This window comes from Pithys albifrons, chromosome 2, assembly GCF_047495875.1.
Source record: "Pithys albifrons albifrons isolate INPA30051 chromosome 2, PitAlb_v1, whole genome shotgun sequence".
In the NCBI taxonomy this organism is placed as follows: domain Eukaryota; kingdom Metazoa; phylum Chordata; class Aves; order Passeriformes; family Thamnophilidae; genus Pithys; species Pithys albifrons.
The window spans coordinates 95,677,456-95,696,874 of NC_092459.1; the positions used below are offsets into that span (position 1 = coordinate 95,677,456).

Here is a 19,419-nt window from a genome sequence, read left to right on the forward strand (position 1 = left end):
TCACAGATTTCATTACACTTTCTGTTATGGCTAAAGCCAGGTAGAGCAACTCTGGTAGTTTTAAAACATAGATGATACTTAATGTTCTCTTTTTTCATCTCCTTGTTTGTATTTTTTATTTCTGCTAGCAAGTTCTTTCATTATCCTTGCATGATATTTCTTTAGTATTTCCTTGGCTATTTTCTCTTGTCTTTGGTTACTTTTGTTTCTTCCAAATCTTATTTGTAGGTTAGTCTCAAAGAAAAGCACTAATGCTATTTCAGGTGATTTCCAGTGTCTTCTGTCTGTATTTTATTTGATTTACAGATTGTTTTGTGATAGGTCTGTGTCACTAATTCCAGAGTTCCCTATAATGTGGACATAGTACTTTACAAATACAAAAATCAAGTCCTCAGTTCCTCAAGACATATTTTAAAAGTAAGCACCTCCTTAGTTACTCAAGCAAAACTGCCTGTAGATTCAGCACAAACTTTGGCCAGTCTTGTGAGGCCTGAGGCATGCAGTCTTATATGTATGTTCTTTTTCTTTTAAAATACTCCCTGCTTTATCCCAGTCTGCAACAACAATACAGATCTTAGGTTTCCATCTTGTAAGTTATTCAGTAGCACCATGAAAATCAGCTTCATGATTGCTACTAGTGCGCGTGGACAGACAGACAAGAAATCTAGATATTCCCTTTGACAGTCTCTTGTTTTGAAGAGACCACAACTGCATAAATAAAAAACAAATTACAAACCAGCAATTTTGTAGAATATTTTGATGATTACAGAAAAGCATTTTGTAATATCCCAAACCACTACTAGCTGTCCCTCAAGGAGATCAGTAATTCAAAGTAATAGTAATTTTTTTCCACACATAAATAATCCATAATAAAGTTGACATATGGCAATTCACATTTATCATTGATGACAATGGCATTGACAGTCAGTTATAATCGTTGTTTCTGAAGCTGTCCAAGCATAATAGATTTGTGAAAACAAATATGAAAAAGCGGTAGCAGAACATGTGATAAATAAATCCCATTAGGTCCAGTAACACGATACTGGCAGGGAGGAAACCCAATGGGAGATCTGCAAGTCAGTAAAGAAAAATACACATTCACAATATTAATTACAACAGTGAATACTGTATGGGTTCTAAAATAACTTCCCACTTGCTCTAAGTGGATAAAGAGATAAGAATTACTAGTGAGGGAAAGAATTAGAACCTAATTAAAACTGACAACTGAGCTGTATGAAAATAGATGGGCACATGTAAACATTTTTTCTAGTAATTGATGAGGTTAGAAACAATGGCTTTTCTGCTGAATAAATAATTTGTCACACTGTAGAACAGGCACTCATGGTAGATATAATATCTTGGTAGTGAGGTAAAACTCATTAATACTGCGTGGTGAAGTTGACAAGCTGGAGGGAAGGAATGTCACCCTGAGGCACCTTGACACGCTTGAGAGGTGAGCTGATGCACACCTCAGGGAGTTCAACAAAGCCAAGTGCAAGGTGTGACACCTGGGTCACAGCAATCCCAGGCACATGTTGGGCAAAGAATTGATTTAAAGTACCCCTGAGGAGAAGGACTTGGAGATGATGGTTGATGTAAAACTCAACATGAGCCAGCAGTGTGTGCTCACAGCCCAGAAAGCCAATGGAATTCTGAGCTGCATGAAAAAGGGTGTGGCCAGCAGATTGAAGGTGATTCTCCTCCTCTACTCTGCTCTTGTGAGACCCCACCCAGAACACTGTGTACAGTTCTCCTGTCCACATCATCAGGACATGGAACTGTTGCAGTAAGTACAGAGGAGTCCACGAAGTTGATTAGGGGAATGGAGCACCGTCCCTGTGAAGACAAGCTGAGAAAGCTGGGGCTGTTCGGCCTGGAGAAGGTTGCATGGAGACCTCACAGCAGCATTCCAGTGTCTGAAAGGGGCCTACAGGGAAGCCAGAGAGGGACTCTTCATCAGCAAACCTAGTGACAGGACAAGGAGTAATGGGTACAAACTGAAAGAGGGGAAATTTAGGCTAGATATTAGGAAGATATTTTTCACTGTGGAGGTGGTTAGACAGTGGAATAGCTTGCCCAGGGAGATTGTGGATGGCCCAGCCCTGGTGGTGTTCAAGGCCAGGTTGGATAAGGTATATGCTAGTTGCACTGCATATGCTTAACTAATTTTAATAGGACTGCTTTAAGGCTTTACCAGTTTCAGAGGCAGATGAGGGCTGAGTATCATGTAGCTATCAGTGTCTCCTGCCTGCTGCCTTGCCTTTGCCCTGCTGGTGGGAGGGTGTGCTTTCAGCATGGTCACTGGGAGAAGGCCAGTGTCCTTACTGCCTGCGAAGAACATGGTCAGTCTTCTCATTTGTTCAAAAGAGAAGCAAACTCTATGCCATTAGTTTCTCAGTTTAAATTCCCATAGCAGGATACAACTAATGGTTTAATGGCAGAATACAGTGACACGGCATGGCCTTAATGTCATAATTATCCATAAAGAGCTGACAGAGATCTTTTAATGTCACCAAAGAAGTCAAGAGACAAGCCATTTGCAAGTCCTACTGAATAAGTAAAATGAGTCTTAAAATTAACTTACTATGTCAGTCCAGTAGCACTTCTGCTAAGCTTTCTTGTAATAAAACTTAGCGGTAGCAAAGGTTTATCCTTGACTTTAACTGGGGGTATAGTTTGGCCAGATTCTGAAGAGAGGCAGGGGTTTCCTGTTCTCATGTCATGAAGAAGAGGGGAGGATGCTGTGTTCACAGCAAGGCCCAAAGCCTATAGCAATGCATTGTTTGATCAAAGGCCCAGGTCCCCTGTGGCAAATTAAACAGGAGCCCATAGGAATAAGCAAGGCAAATGCCCTCAGCAGAACCCTTGCCTTAACAATCCCCTGGGAATGTAGAAATCCTTGGCAAGTAAGAAAGAGTGAAGAAGGCTGGAACTTGTGGTGCCTCCCAATACACAGTTGGTTAAAGGAGAAAAGCATTTACTGCTCCTAAAGGTGAGGGCTTAGTAGAAGCCTCTTGTGCTGGGCATGGCCTTCCAGGGAGGTGATGCCTCCTGCAACTAGAAAGAGGAAAAGAAAGTGTTAGAGAGAGTACTTTTTACATACGATTTTTAAATCGGTCTTTCTAGGGTAATATTTTTCTGGAATAACTATTTCCTTGCAAGTGACCTCCTGTCCTGTCAAAGCCATGTTTATGTTATCTACAGCTGTTATTTGTATGAATATGTGATTGCTATGTTTATCATGTAACTTTGACTTCCTCTGCATACTGCATACCTGTCTCTCTTGGCTGAGCCTACTTGTAACTTTTCAAAGAGTTAAGCAGCTTCAAGCAGCCAATGTCTGTGAGTATTGTGGTCATCTCAAAGTCATGCCAATACATTTTTAGACAGCATTTGACAGTCCTGTACTTTGTGAATTTTTCTGCTGTAAGTATGAAGCCTGCTTATACTTAATCTTAGAAACATTTTTTTCAGTTTGTTCAGATAAATCTCTTTGACTTAGGAGCAAGCTCATTTGCTTCCAAGGCTGGAGCTCTGTGTTGTAGCCCCTTTTACTACTTAATCTTTTTCATGTCAGTTGGTGGGAAGTTTTGTCAGTGATATGCTGAATTTAAGTGTGTTTGTTTAGTAAACCTCAGGCCTGATGTATTGAGATAGTCAAACTTCAGTTCCAAACTTGAGGGCAAAATGGTCACACACAATATTCAAACAATGTATGGTGTACATTATAAAAAAAATATTGGAAGTAGAGTAAAATGCTGGTGTTATATAAGGCCTTCAGTAAATAGGAGTTGCTCTACACAGTAGTTTTTCTTGTAGACCACAAAAATAATAACTGTTTTTCTTGCTGGATTTGAAGATATCTCTCACTGCTATGTGAGGAGTGTTTATGTCCCTGGTAGGGACAATGCATAACTCAAGTCCTCTCTAAGTAAGTGGTAAGCTCCAGCTGAGGATTGAATCTAGGATCACAAGAGGTGGAAAATATCAGCCAATTGAAGTAGATGTTGGAGATATTTACTAGGAAATTAATAGAAATAACCACTTTCACAGAGGCAGCTCTTCAACTATTAAAGTTAAGGCACCGATACACCTGAAGCTGATCTCAAAAAGGTTTCTGCTCCTTGGGTGGAATGCCTAAATTTAAGGCCTGATCCAAACCCTGCTGAAGCTATTGGAAAGCTTCTCACTGATTTCAACTGGCAGGCAGTATGACATTTTTTGAGTTTTTAATAATAATTCCTTCACTCAAGGAAAAACAAAATCTCATTCAAAATATTTAGTTTGCTAAGGAAAGGCATGTTGTATTACTTTCCACAATATTTTATACAGACATAGGTTCTTCAGGGAGGTAAATTTTCAAGCCTCTTTCCCCATAGGATGGTGGAAGAAATCCTGTCATGATTCTTCATGAGATAGGAAGAGGCAGTGTTTACGTAAGCTAATGATTGAGAAATCTTTTGGGGAGAAAAGGGGATATAAACAAGATCTGCAAGAATTCCTTGAGTGACAGAGTATCAATAGTCAGAAGCAGATTTTTCACTTCTGTTCTTCGAGGATTGGAACTATGTTGATGAAGTCGACCTTATGACTGAGTGTCTGCTTGAAAGGGTTTGTTGGACTGGGCCCAGCGGCTCTTGTTACTCGACAACTGCTCTGCTGTTTCACAACGATGGGGAGCAATGAGCTACAGCTCACACTGAAATAGCAGAGGCAGCTTCCTGCCCCGTGCTGCATCTTGTGGAGACGTGTGGACATACTGGGGGAGATTGGTGTGATTGATGTTGCTGAAATTGGAGTCCTAAGGAACTTGATATTACACTCATTTGTATTATGTCACACTGATATGGAGAAGTGTTAAAATAAGTGACTTCTAAAGTGTTTGCTGATGGTGCTGCTGATTTAAGTGGGATTATAGTCCATTAAACACCCGATGTATGACTGTCTTTGGCCATTTTACTGATACAGCCTCTGGCTTTAAATGCTTGTGACTTATATCCATTTGTTATGATAAGTAATTTTTTTAAGTGGTTGCAGATACTTTTTAGAGAATGGTTGTGGGAGCAGTTTTTTGTTTCTTTTGGTAAATCCTCTTTTGCCTGTTAGATGAGCCTAGATGTTCAGTACCTAAGTGCGAACAGCTGACCCATGGATAGAGTCACTGGTGATAGATGACCGGGAAATAGGGGAGTTAGCCCGTGGTAAAGATAGCAAGGAATAGTTCCAGGTTTTTTAGTGGCAGAAATCACACTTGAAGCAGCATTTCTGATGTATCTATCAAGACTGAAATGGAAGAAGGCGGTGCGCAGGCGGTGCGTGCGATAGGAGTGCAGCTACCATCCCTGACTCCTAGATCCCACCTAGTTAACTCCTTGCAGCAACACACCAGGCTGCCGAGCACCGGGTTAAAATCAGGCCGAGTCGGAAAGGACGGAGCCGCCTGGCCCCTTAACCCCGCGCCGCTCCCTGGCGAGGGCCGAGGTCTCCCCGCTTGTTCCCCCACTCCTGCTAGTGCCGTGACATTTCGGACAGTTGAAAAGTTCACGGGGAGGCTCTGGCGAGGCGGCAGGGTGTGGGGCTGGAACGGGGACCTCCGGCAGGTCCTGCCTCGCCGGCGGGGGCGGCCAGTGCCTTCTCCTCCCTCTCTCCCTCTTCTCTCCTCGCTGGTTTCCAGGCGAGACCTTAGTCTCCGCAGGTACCGCTCTGTCTCCCCTCGCCTTCCCCCCTCCATCTTTTCCCCGCGCCCCTGCAGCATCTGCCCGCCACCCTGCCGGGTGCCTGCGCGGAGGGGCAGGTGCTGTCCCCCCCCCCCGCCGGCGGGGGGCGCGGAAGGGGGCGCGGAGGGGCGGGGGGGGGGGGGGACAACCAGCGATGCGGCTGCCCTGCCGCCCCACAAAAGGCACCGCCGGGTTCTGGCTGCTCCGCACGCCCCGCGCACCGGAGCTCGCACGGACACGCACACGGGCGGACACGGGCACGGGCACACTCGCACACACTCGCGCACACTCTCACACACACGGGCGCGCCGCGATGTGCGATGCGCGATGCGCGACGTGAGGCACCTCGCACGCCCCGGGGCCGGGGGGAGTCGGCGGGATCCGCGTTGCCAGCCCGCCCGCCCCTGCCGCTCCCTCTCCTCCAGACCCATCCATCAGCCTCTTCCTCTCGGTCTGCTCCTGCCTTTCTTTTATTTTCCTTTTTCTTTTTTTCTTTTTTTCTTTTAATTTGTAATTTTTGTTATTTGCTCTAACTGTATCTACCCAAGCCCTGAAAAAATGCCTGCCCGTGGAGCGAGGAGAGGGCACCGGGTCGGTAAATAAGAAGTGAGTACGAGCACAATGGCGTGCCTCCCCGCTTCTAGCCCTGCGGATGCTGCATGCGCCCCTGCTTCCCCCGCGCAGGACCCCGGGATGCTCCCCACACCGTAGTGGCGGCCCGGAGCCCCTTTGTACCTTGCCTGGCTCCTTTCCCTTGCTGGCCGCCCTCGCGTCGCGCCCCGAACCCGCCGCCGGCCGCCTCGCCCCCGCACCGCTCCCCGCGGCGGAGCATCCCAGCCGGCGGCAGCTGCCCGGGGAATAGCGGGGCTGCGCCCCTCGGGGGCGGCGGGCGTCCCCCGGCGCATTGCACCGGCCGTGGGAAGGGGGTGGCGGGGCCGGCGGCGGAGCGGCGGTGCCCGGTGCCCGCTCCTTTGTTCGCCGCCGGCGGCCGCGGCGATTCGGCGCTGCGCTGGGCCGGCGGGTGGCGGGCTCGGCGGCCCCGGCCGGGCGGGGAGCTGTCCCCGGCAGTGTCACTGGGGTCTCCAGGGGTCGCGACGGGAGAGAAGGCGGCGGCGGGGAGGGGGCTTCCCCCACCGAGGTGTGGGGCAGGGGGCGGGGGAACTGTGCCCGACCCCTGGGTGCCCGTGGGGTGGGGGCCGGGGCAGTGGGAGGCGGGATCGCGGCGTGTGGAGTGCCCGGCGCCAGTCCGCGGGGTGCCCCGGGTCCGCGCTCCGCCCGGGCTGGGGGCTGCCGCTCTCCTTTTCCGACGCCTTCTCCTGGCAAGGTGTGTGTTCGGCGGGCGTTCAGTCGGTGACTGCCTAGTGCCACCGTCTCCTCTGCAGGCATGTGTCCCACCTCTGCTGTCCTGCGGGAGACTTTCCTCTAAATCTAGACCTGGGCTTTTCCCACCGGCAGCTGGAAGCGGTGTTTTGGCCATTCAAAACATACTTGTAATTCAAAACAATTTAAATATAGATTGTGTGGTCACTGCTATGACCACAGGAGACCTTTACCTGCACTTGATGTGGAGGATCTTTTTTTGGTGCCCCTGTAGTTACTGGTAGTCACATGAATTATCCAGATACTTGATAATACACTCAGCTGCTCTTTTCCTAACCCAGTGGGTTTTTGTAACTGTAAATAAAAATACCCGCTGTAACAAATGCATGACTTTCCAGTAAGTATACATGTGTTTTACTAGTGTTTTCTGAGAGGTGTCACCAATATGCAATTAGCACCTTAGGACCAGTATGATGAGCAATGTCTTTTTTTTATGGTTGTGTCTCAGGAGTTTGGAAGCGATCATGCAACTGTTCTCAGAGAGCATTTATCAGAGTGCAGTACAAGATAGGTGAGGGAAAGAAGATTTTGTATTTTCCTGCTACTTCTGTAATGTCGAGGTAAAACACAGCAGGAAAGCTGCTTAGCAGTGCTTAAGAGAGCAGCGGCCATAAAGAATTTCTGCAGCAAAATACTACTTTGTAATAATTTAATGAAATGCGAGAGTGTAGTGAGTTTTTGGAAATGATTAAATATCACAAAGGGGCAGAAGAAAATGTGGCAAATGTGTTTATGTATACAAAATGGATACTACTACTCAGAGCAACATGTTGATTTGTTGTAAGGTGTCATGGGGGTAAGAGAAAGATTCAACAGTTTAAGAATTTCGGTTAGAAGCAACAGAATTTATGTAATCTCTTGGCAAGAAGTTCAGTTAAAAAAATCTGAGTGGCACTGTAAACATTAACTTCCTTTTTCTGTTTTTTCCAGTGGCGGCACCTGACTTGCTGGATCCCAAATCAGCCACTCAAAACTCCAAACCTAGATTATCATTTTCCACCAAGCCTACTGTGCTCGCTTCACGGGAGGAAAGCGATTCAGCTATTAATGTTATGAAATGGAAGACAGTCTCAACAATTTTTCTGGTGGTAGTTGTGTATTTAATAATTGGAGCAACAGTATTTAAAGCCCTGGAGCAGCCTCATGAGACCTCCCAGAGAACCACCATTGTGATTCAGAAGCAGACGTTTGTATCTCAGCATTCCTGTGTGAATGCAACAGAGCTTGATGAACTGATTCAGGTAATCCATACCAAACCCTTGTCACCATGCCTTAGAGGAACAAACTATACATGGCAGTATTGCAGTGATAAGGGGAAAAACCTTAATAAGCAAAACTCTGCTTTGGCCGAGTCATGTAACAAGTGTTAAGATCAGAAGTTGAACAACAGCATTTTCATGCAAAACCTCATGGTTGAAAAGCTATTTCTATTTTTAGGTCCAGTATGCTGGGTAGACAGCCTTTTCACTGAAGCCTCCCATTATGCTAATTAAATGATTATTCATCAGCAATATATATAATTAATAGTTCACAAAGGAATTGGTATATTGATTGTGTCTTACTAATTCTGTCAATATTTGAAGTGCCTAATTCTGAGGAAGAAACTACACCATCCATTGCCTTAAAAGACTTCTAATTTACTGTGATTTCATCAAGCTAGCTTTCCTTCCAGCTATATGTTTCTTTTTATTGATTTTGTTTTAAGTGCAAGAAAGGACCATGGACTTCCTGTTTTGATCTTAAATTTCAGACTTCTCTGCTCCTTAAAGGGACATCCACAAATGATGTGCATTAGTGTGTTTCTACTAACATGACTTTACCCTTGCAGGTCACCTGCCTCAGAACCATAGGAAATACTTATTTGCAGTAGCACAGAACTAAATCTGGAGCTTTATGAGTCCCACTCCAACTTAAATCCTATGTTCTTATGAATATCTGGTACCACTGGAGGGAATAGCAGGGGACTGCCAAATAACAAGAGTTTTGGGGATAAGACAATGAAACATAAGGCCGGAGTGAACAGTCAAGAGTTAGCAAGGGTTGACTCCTTCCTTAACAGCAGCCACAGTGCTGTCTGGGTCTACAGAGTGTGAGATGGGACGAGGGAGAGCAGGAGGGGGTGGCCATCATCCAGACCCTGGTGAGGAGGGTCTCTGTAGCATGCCAGTTGCATATGCAGCAAAGATTTCTGGAGGTGTTTTTTTGGACAGCAGATATATCTGGGAGTTTTGAAGTTGATTTTCCATCTCTAGACCAATCTGCCTTAAGCATCAGCATGGCAGTTTTTTTAGTCTTAAATGCAGAGTTCTGATGTACCAAGTAATTTTTATGATATACTGCTTCTGAATTTTAAAGGTAAACTGGGAAAATGACTTGTATTTTGTGATTTCTTACCTGGCTTGTTGCTAAAATGTGTTCTAAAACTTCTACTTTTTAAATGGCTGTTAGACAGTTCCTATCTCTGTGAGTCTTGACTAGTCATGCCTGAGGACATGCTGCCAGTAGTAATTTTAATGCTGTGTAATAACTATATTTCAGTGGCTTTACCAGCAGAACATGAGATAATATTTCAGAGAAATATACAAGCACATTCTGATGAAAAATATCTCTTGTAGCTACGACAAATATCCCCATATGAAATTTTTAGGTCAGATCCTGTACTTGTGAAGATAAAAAAAAGAAATTTTGAAGCAATATTATCTTACATCATCTGTGAGATGGACCCTAAGGCAAAAAAATGTTTGCTCTGGAGTACCTAGATATTTTATCATTTGTGATTTTTTACCCAGAAGCACAGACTGATAATAAAAACCCACTTCAGCAGCATTCAATGCCCATTTGATGTTCTGTGTAAAAAAATGAGTTTCAGTACAATCATCAGAGCACAGATAACCGTATCAGCATTAGCTCCCATCTTCACTAGCGATCTTGGCATGACCAGAAAAGCACAGGCATGTGAAGCATGAGGAGGTGACACAGCCTTCCACAGCACGTGGACAAGAGATAGTTGTGAGAAGAGTTTGCTCTGCTTGTTGTTGGGTTAAATGGAAAATTTAATTTCTCCTTCTTCCCTTCTGCTTCTCTGTAAAGAAGAACACCATGACGTGGAGGTACAAACATACTGCAACACTCCTTTTATATGAGGAGAGTTGAGGCAGAGGGAAGCCTCTTTCAGTGCCTGTCTTTCCACAGAAGAACTGTCAATGAATTACATCAAGTTGTTTAAGGATTGGGAAATTCTACTTGCCCAAAGTTAAAGGGGAAAGCAATGGTAAAAGAGAGCCTCAAATTCATCTTTTCAAGTCTAGGCTGTTATCTTAAACATGGGGTCATATTTCTTCCCTGGTCACCACTTTGTCACAGAAGCTAGATTTCTGAAATATATTTGTCTCTCTGGCATTACGTCTGACTGCAATTACAATATAATGCAGTGCTTCTTCAGTTTTTGTTGCATGTCTATATGAATAAAATAAATAGTGCATGCAAGGAAAAAGTAAATGATATTTAAGAATTCACTGCAAGCTATAAAACTGAAAATTAATATGTACTAGAGTAGAAGGGAGCTGGTATGATTAGTGTGTGTGAAGAAAATTACAGACCTTACAGTATGTAATGTCTTCTTTAATCAAATATTTACCGTGAGTCAAACTATAATGAAACTCATTATAAACTTTTTCTTTTGAACTTAGTGTCCTGGGAATCCAGGAGGTGGTTTGGCTCTGTTTCATGCTAGTCATTGCTCAAGGTGCTTATCATGTTAGGTTTTTCAATCTTCACAGCTTCTGCTCTGCCATTTAATCCATACCTGGAAGCAGGCTTGACTATCCCCAGACTGCCCACTGGCAGTACAATATGCCATAGCTTAGTCAGGTGAGCACATCAAGGAGACTAGTTGGAAAACACAAATTCCACTAAAAAATGTTATACAAGTGCAGGGACAGTCCAGTTTGCCAGCACACAGGAGCCATAGAGTTTGTAGCACCTTTGCTGAAGTCTTCCATTTGTCACAAACCTGTTTACAAAAGAGTTGTGTGTTTTTATAAATACACTCGGGATAGTGAATTTTCCCTTCTTGTCTTTGCCGTCCTTATTTTATCTCATGAATCACCAAACCTCCTCCTGGCACCGCAGTATATACTATTGCCAGCTTTTCAGAGCATTCAGTTTTATTCCCTGGGTTTAGAATTCCTGGAATTTTGTATTGTCACATTGATCCTGTGGCTTCTTTAGGTGTAGCAGGTGAAAATGATACTTTTATAGACTTGATATATTTTATATTGAAGTAAAACATGGGGCAATGGAGAGCTGATATGCAGCATAAAAATGTACAAAATTGCTGAAACAGTGCACTCTGATGATGGGAACCAAGTAGCTTCAGCTGCTTCAAAAGAATCACCTGGATTTTCCTCATACCCTTTCAGCCCAGTCAAGCAGCATGTTCCTGTGTTGGCAAAGATGTGGTCTTCATGACCTTACCTGTCTCTGACTTCCATGGTCCAGTGTTGCAAATCTCTTTCGGGCTAAACCGCTTCAGTTACTTGTTGTCTCACTGTGACAAAATATAGGTGCAAGGAACAGCAGCAATATATGACCCTGAGAGGTATATCCAGGTACATATTGTTTTGATCTTTTGTGAGTACTTCTCTTTAGTACGGTATTAAAAATGTGCAAAACTCACATATCTGTACACCCAAGAGGCCATTTTTCCAGGCACTTTTAACTCCTTTTGCTGTAGTCAGAAGTCACTATTAACAACAGTATTAAGTGGATCACTGCACTCTGTATGCAATGGTGCTGAGGTTGGCAGTGTGTGGCACTCAGTTGTGGTATATCTAAATCTACAACTAGAGAAATATCCCAGGAGAAAAGCCTGTGAAAGTACAAACACTGCCTTGGTGACTCTAATGAGCAGCAAGCTGTGCATGGTCTGATGTTAAACTTCATTTTTTTAAAGTTTCAGTTGGAAGGTCTTGAAAGGATCTGTTATTAACAGATGAGAAAGCACTGGTTTGGTAAAGGTTATGTATGCTATCAAATACACTATAAAGCTGTAGAAAGGGATGTGACAGATACTTTGCTATTTCTTCTTTTGGAAGAACACTTTACAGTTCATCCTCTCTATAATTCATCATGAATGGTGTTTTGTTTTCTCTGTCTATGCCTGCTCTCAATTTGGCCCTGCCACGCAACGCAAAGTAACTGTCAGGTGACAGAATAAAAGAGTAAATGTAGTTCAGACTGTGTGGATTTAATGTATGCGACAAAATATATAAACCTGATCTTCATTTACCCTAGGGATTTTTTTACATCTTGTGTCTAACAATTTTTCCCTCTCCACTGAGCTTTTTGTTGGCAGAAGCTGATAGAAACCTCAGAGTAATCCAGCTACACACATACAAGTAACAATAAACATTAAAGAATGAAATAATTGTCAAACTGAAGCACTTGTATCTAATTATTTCCGTCTAATTCTAATTTTCTTTTTGTTTGTTGACTGTTCCCTGTAGCAAGCTTGCCACTAAGCATTTAAAATGATAGAGTTTCTTAACTCAGATGCACAAAGTGTATTGCCAAGTACTTAGCAAATTTTTCTGCTACATTTATGCACCCGTGCATAGTAGCAAATGTGAAGAGACCTTAAGTTACATTACTGAAGTTCAGGTTGTGCTCATGTCCTCCTGCACAGCCACAAAATACTTGTGCCTACCTTCGTGACTTCTGGGGTTGTCTCTGGCAACAGGTGAGCCTGATTGGATAGGATATCCAGCAACTTTGTGAAGTTGTCATTATTGTTCTTTCATACACCTCATTCTCCCTATAGGATCCTATAGAGGAAATGAGGTGCATGAAATAATAATGAATTTGCTTTGCCCTCGCCCAGAACGCCTGTTGTTCCTAGGACATAAAGATGTGACTGGTATTTTGTACTGTGGGAGGTCTTGGCAATGAGAGGCATCTGTTTGTCCCCTGCCAATGAAAAAGCTTATTAAAAAGAAAAAAAAAAAGAAGAAGACCTTTTAATGTAAATATCACATAATGATGTATTTCTCAGCAGTTATTTATGTTGAACTTTTTAAACCAAAATGAAAAAAAAATTCCTTTTAATATTCAAGCATCAGGTTCTTTAGCATATTATTTTTGCATACAAAAATGGGCAATAAGAAAAATTGCACTTACATTATTTTAAATACCTAGAATGTCACAGTTAGCTGATGTGTATTATTATAGTTATCTTAGAGAGTTAATTGTGAAAATTAATGAAGAGTTTTCAAGTAAAGGTACAATGAAACAGAAGTTAACAATAGAACATATTTAATTTCTAGTTCCTTTAGCAGAAAAATCCTTCAAATACGTTTATTCTGAAAATCCTAACAAGTGGAAGAAATTCTATTATGCTAAACGGAACAATCTTTTAATGTGTTCCAAGTGCTGCATGTGGTAATTCTTGTCTTATAAAGCCTTTGTTTTGAAATCCGAATAAGTTTTCAGGGTGCTGCACCAAGTTGTCTCAGCAGTAATACTTCTGTAGAGGTTTAAGTCCAGCCCCTTTCAGGGTGTGTGGCTTCTTCTGAAAACTGAATGCCCACAAAAATGTGCTTGCATTTAAAACCAATAAACAAACAAAAATTAATGAACCAGCAGGATTAGCTGAATTGACTTTGATCCCACAAGTTGATGTCTTTGGGTCATCTGTGGGCTGGTGGTTAACATGGGGAGAAGAGCTCTCCATGTAGGGGTCCACAGTCATGTGTCATGCCTGTTTTCATCTCACATTTGCGTCAACTGCATTGTCTCTTTTCTTTCCATTCATCTCTTAGTTCATGAATGAGACTAAAATGTGGGGTTTTTTTAATTTCCCTCGAGGAAAATGCAGTTTTTTTCTTTATCTCTCTCAAGGAAGCCTGACATGATTATGAATGACATGGAAGCAGTGTTTCTTTCATCAAACTGGCATCACCAGAATGTTTTCATGGCTTCTTATGTGACTAATTTCTTACTAAAAATGTATTATTTTATGTGTTTGCTGTGACTTAATTTTTGTAGTTGAAGGTAGGTTGCTACAGTAAATTGCACGTTCACTAGTAGTGGATTTTATGTCTCTTTCATAGGCTTCTTTACAGTTTGTATTGTAGCCCCAAGAAACTTATTTCAGAAGAAAATAATTTTTCAAGAATATGTTGTTTAATTTCAACCAGATAAGCACCTTGAGCCTTATTTCCCTGATTATGTAGCAAACTGTTAAAATAAAGAAGTGTAAATCCTTTCTCTCCCAGAGATTAAAAGGTAGAGTTTACTGTATTGTAAGTCACAGAGATGAAAAGATCTTGTTTTCAGACAAATACAAAATTTATTTAGACAAAATTAAAATTTAATGGCTAAACCTGTTTAGGTTGAATCAAATTTTTTTAATTCTTTGAATCACAAAATTTATAGATGTTTTCAGTTCTATGGGCTGTAGCTTATGGAACCCCTAAGAAGGAACTTTCTAAAGGAGTTTGAATGTACCAGTTTAAACCCTAAATATTCTTAGACTCCTCCTTTTGCAGAAATCATCCCATTTCTGGATCCTAAGCTGGAAGCAGCAAGTGTTTATGTTCCATAAACTTTAAAGCCTTGAAAAGATTCATAGACAAGCATAAAAGAAATTGATGCTGCAGTATATTTTATTTATTTATCTAGAGATCAAAAAAAACATTGCATCAGTTTTTTAATGTACCATCTGCATTTCAGACACGAAGCTTATGATAAACTGCAAACACCAGTAGCAGAGCTGCCTGTTGATAGTGTTTTCAAAGCAGTGAAAAATGAAAGGAAGGACTTTTAAAGTAGTTAAAGTGTAGAAACTATAGTTTGAGTTGTTAGCCTGTGCATATGTCTGTCAGGTGTCTGCCTATCAGAGCACTCGAGCTTATGTACTCTTAACTCTAAATATACTGGTAGTCCTAAATGATACAGTATGATCTTGTTTCTCTTTTCTTTTTTTCCATGTCTGTGTTTCTTTTCTGCTTCACTCTTGTCAGAAATAAATGTTCAAATGCTGTTGACTCTTTCCACAATACAGCCCCCTCAAATTCTACCTTTAACCTCAGATCAGAGGGTTTTATTAAATGAAAGATGTCCATGAAAGACCTTTGATCACAACCTTTCCCGGACCTGTCCTCCACACAGATACCCATCCCACCCACCTGTTGTGGTTGAGTCTGGATGGGTTTCAGAAGCCCTTGGGTAGTGTGTACTCTTTGCTTAGGTTCCTGCTGTCTTCTTAGAACCAGATACCCTCTTCTGGCTCTGTACTCAGCTCATGGAGGGAGGGAATTTTATTGAATTTTCAGTTGTCCAGGGGCATTTCCTCCAGGGACTGAACAGCTCTCATTTCTGTAGTTATTGCCTACATGGTGGTTGAACCAAAAGATTTTTTTTTAAAGTCATTTTTATCCTTCATAAGCATAAGAGCAATATGTTTTTTGGGAGAAAATAATAAAAACTCTAACACCCCTTGTCACTTCTTTATTCAAGCAGATTGATTTCAAATGTTTTTTTTGCTGCTTCCAGTGTTGAGGCTCTTAAAGATTCCATTTACTTCAGATGAACAGTTTTATAGGGACCTAGAACTTATCTAGCCTGGTTGCATCTGAATGACAGCTTTAGTCTTAGAAAGACTGGCAGATATGACTCATTAGTCAGTCCTGCTGAAGAGCTGTTTGCATAATTCTTCCAGACTGTAATCTCAAGAAGCAAAGAAAAGCCTTCTTCTTGTATGCGTATTTATACATACATATATATGTATGCACACACTGAGAATTTATATACATATAAGCCCATGAGGTTTGTAATGTGTATTTAGAAATAGTGTTCTTCAATATGTTTCTACATGTTTTTTCATTCAGTTACATTATGAAAGAGGGTGAAAAGGGATCCTCGATTCTTACACATGAGGTAGTAGTCTCCAATGTAGAGTACAGCCATATGTTATACAATTTGAAAATAATAACAAGGAGTCACAGAATTATAATACAAACATCATTGGAATCATCAAGGCCCCAAAGCATGTACTTTTGGAGGTGAGAGTTGTTCGCTAAGTGATAAAAGCATCCTGGTGTGCCTCTGAACCTAAGAACTAGGATTTCCATTGTTTGTAAACCAAAGCTGAAATAGAAGCACATGATTTGTGCAGTAGCTGGGGCCATACGAGAAATATCTTTATATTGTAAAGTGAGAGTGCCCTTGTCAAATGGCAGCAGAACAATGAAGGAAAAAATCCAGGCTGAGAAAAGTTTTCAGAAAATTTGAGGCATATCTGACTTTTTGACATCACTTTGTAAATGATTGCTGGGAAGCAAGCATAAGCTAACTCCTGACAAGCTGGGTAGTAAAAGAAAGCACACTCTGAATTTTATCAGAAGCACAATTCAAGGTGCTTCTATTTTAATCTTTTGATAGAAGAGCTGAGTGTTGTCTTACATTATTTCTTAAAAGTGAAGTGACTGGAAGATGGCACAAAAACATGTATTCAGAGCCTGGTGTGGAAAAAGGAGATGAGCATTGGAGTGACAGGTTTGACACATACTTATTTCCACCTGATTTCCATGTGAGACAACAGTTGACTACCACAGGCTAACCTTCACTCTTTATAACCTCTCCTTATTTCCCCTGGGTCTCTGGAGACCCCTGCTTAGGGAATGCAGCTCTGTGGCTTTTGTCAGTCATTTCTATTGACCCTTGCAGGGTCAGAAGATCAGAGGATGAAATCCCTGACCTTGAATTGTCTTCTGCTTTCACAAAATGACTGTGCTGTTTGAAAGACAGTTTTATCTCTTGTTTTGACAGAAGTCACAATATTCTGTGTCTTAATCTGCAAAGGGTAGATCAGCATGGCCCCTACAGACAGAAGCCTGCATGAACACAGGGATATGATAATTCAAAATCTGTACAATTTAGCTAAAAGAAGGTGTTTCTAAATTATATAGGAAATGAAAAACTGACATTCAATTAAAATGTGATTTGTATTGTCACTCTTCCCCATGTTCTGATTTCAAGCAAAAACATTGTGGTGTGAAAGAGATGCTTACGTGTTTTTGGAGCTTTCAAAATTTTATGTCAATTCTCTTCATTATAAAAAATAGGCCTAATTTTCCACCATCATAAAGACATTTTAAGAAGAAAAACTTCTATTGTACACATGCAATATTATTCTTAAAATCATGGCACTTAGAGGCCTTGATTGTGTGCCTTGTGCTGGTTGACCACTTCTATGCTTAGTCCTCAGTCATCTCATATGAGACAAATACCAGACAAAAGCTCTGGAAGAAGGTAAGGCAAGTGAAGTAATGATATAGTTTAAGAATTTAAACTGTCCATATCCCTATTCTAATGCTGCCCAGTCCTGTACTGCTGGAGCAAAACTGATTTTTAAGTCAGAATTTAGTTTGTATATGGAATTAAAAAAAAGAGAAAAACTAGACAAAATGTCCCTGAGGAGGTCAGTTGACTTTAATACCACAAAATGATTTTTATAAGTTCAGAAGTTCCCTTGTTAAGATCACACAAAATGTTTAAATGCTGCCACATATGATGACTGTACAGATTATATAGAGTTTTCATGACTCTGCTTCAAGATTCAAAGTGCACAATTACTGTCACTGTTGTGTCAGGTGGAATAAGCCAAAGGTCTGAAGTGACAGCAAGAAGTTAGGAAGGAAGAAAATGTGTCAAACTTACGACAAACAAAGTGGTTGTGCTTGCTCCAGTAGCAAGGCATCACTCAAGAAAGAAGCTGAAGACCACTAATAAAAGTCTCAGAGAGTTGACTCTGACAGCACTGGCAGTGAATAATAGCATGTTACTTGAAGGCTGAGGCCTGTAGTGGAAACTAGCTGTATGTGTCTGGGTTTTTAGTCCAGGGTAGGGAAGTGTTAACACCCAGTATTCTAGGCAAATTTGTGCAGTGGACACAGGAAGAAGGTGCTACTCTGAAATCAGTGCCCTGAAATGTACATATGTTAGGAATTAACACCATACATTATTTTCTTTTAAAATTATTCATGGGAGTAGTATTAGATGAGGACAAAACAAACAAGGAAAGTTGTCCTCTGATCCCAAGAACTGAAAATGCAGTTACCTTTCTTGGAAAATCTACAGGTAACCTTCAAAGACTTTATGACACAGTAGTGTTGATCTCAGTGTTGATCTCACCTGTCATCCTTGTTATTGAGGAAGATTTTCAAAAGACCCTGAAGGAAAATAATGCAGCAGCTTTGTTAGGATTTAAGTCTTGCTTCTCCCAAACATGTTTACAGTGCAGAAGAAAGCATAATACTGTGTGTTTGGAAACAATAACTTGTGATGATGAAGTAATCATATGACCCTTTATGACTAAAACTATGTTTAAAACAACCAATACGGTAAATCAGTCAATGTACAAAGAAAGTCAATTGGAAATACTGCCAATAAAAATTACCTATATGCAATATTCAAGAGATTTGTTTAAATTGTTGACTATATTATTTAATAAGAAAGAGTCTTTAATTTGGGAAAAAAGAGGAAGCTGATGGGTCTGTAAGATCATTAATTTCTTTAAGGAGACAAATTAGAAATTACTATTTAAGTGTTTCTTATAACAGAAGAACTTAGAAAATTACTTTGAAGCACACACAAACTCTGAAAAGGAAAATACTTTTTAAATAATCTACAAGTAATTTGCAGAAATTACTGCCACAGAATGACTTGGCTTCCAAAATACAAGTGATCTCCAAAAGTAGTTAGATTAATTAGCCCATGATGCAGATGCAGCCTCCTACTCAGAAATTCCTTAAAAGTATACCTAGTCAGAATTTAGGAGACTATCACTGAAGGCAGCCCTGATTCTTTTCCTAATTGGCAGTTAGATAAAATCAGAGACATAATAACAGCAGTTAATTGTCTTTTGTAGCCTTCTGTTGTGCTTTGGGCAGTTTTGGGTTAAGTTGTATTGTTTTTCCTGGTAGTCTGTAGGTGCAGTATGGAAATGCAGGGCTGTAATGGATGTTTGAGCAGTCTAGATTGACACACCTTTCATATAAAAGATGTTGAGGTACTACAGCTGCAAAAATGTGCAATGATGAAAAGCCCTGAAAACATTTTACATCTGGATCTGTATAAAACTTGTCTTGCTAGACTGTCTAAACAGATGCATTGCTTTGGGTAGCGCACTCATCTAGTACAAGAAATTATAATAAAACATGCGTGGTCCCCAAAAATTATACTGACCCAGTACTATATAATATGATGCCCCACTGAAAGCATGTTCCCATTTTTAGGTACAAGAACTTGTGATGGAAGTTCT

The 19,419-nt window shown here is 41.2% G+C and overlaps 1 protein-coding gene across 3 annotated transcripts in view; it reads left to right on the forward strand.

Annotated features, from left to right (window-relative positions):
- Nucleotides 1-19,419, forward strand: part of KCNK2 (potassium two pore domain channel subfamily K member 2) — a 137,676-nt gene that overhangs the window by 43,732 nt on the left and 74,525 nt on the right. Inside the window, exons 1-3 of one of the 3 annotated variants that reach the window (XM_071578627.1) lie at nucleotides 5,659-5,695; nucleotides 6,266-6,323; nucleotides 8,028-8,338. In XM_071578627.1, the coding sequence (XP_071434728.1) occupies nucleotide 6,323; nucleotides 8,028-8,338 (312 nt within the window). In that variant the 5' untranslated portion in view covers nucleotides 5,659-5,695; nucleotides 6,266-6,322. Of the gene's footprint in view, nucleotides 1-5,658; nucleotides 5,696-5,865; nucleotides 6,324-8,027; nucleotides 8,339-19,419 lie in introns of those variants that run through there. The other 2 variants (XM_071578618.1, XM_071578608.1) reach the window with 2 other exon arrangements.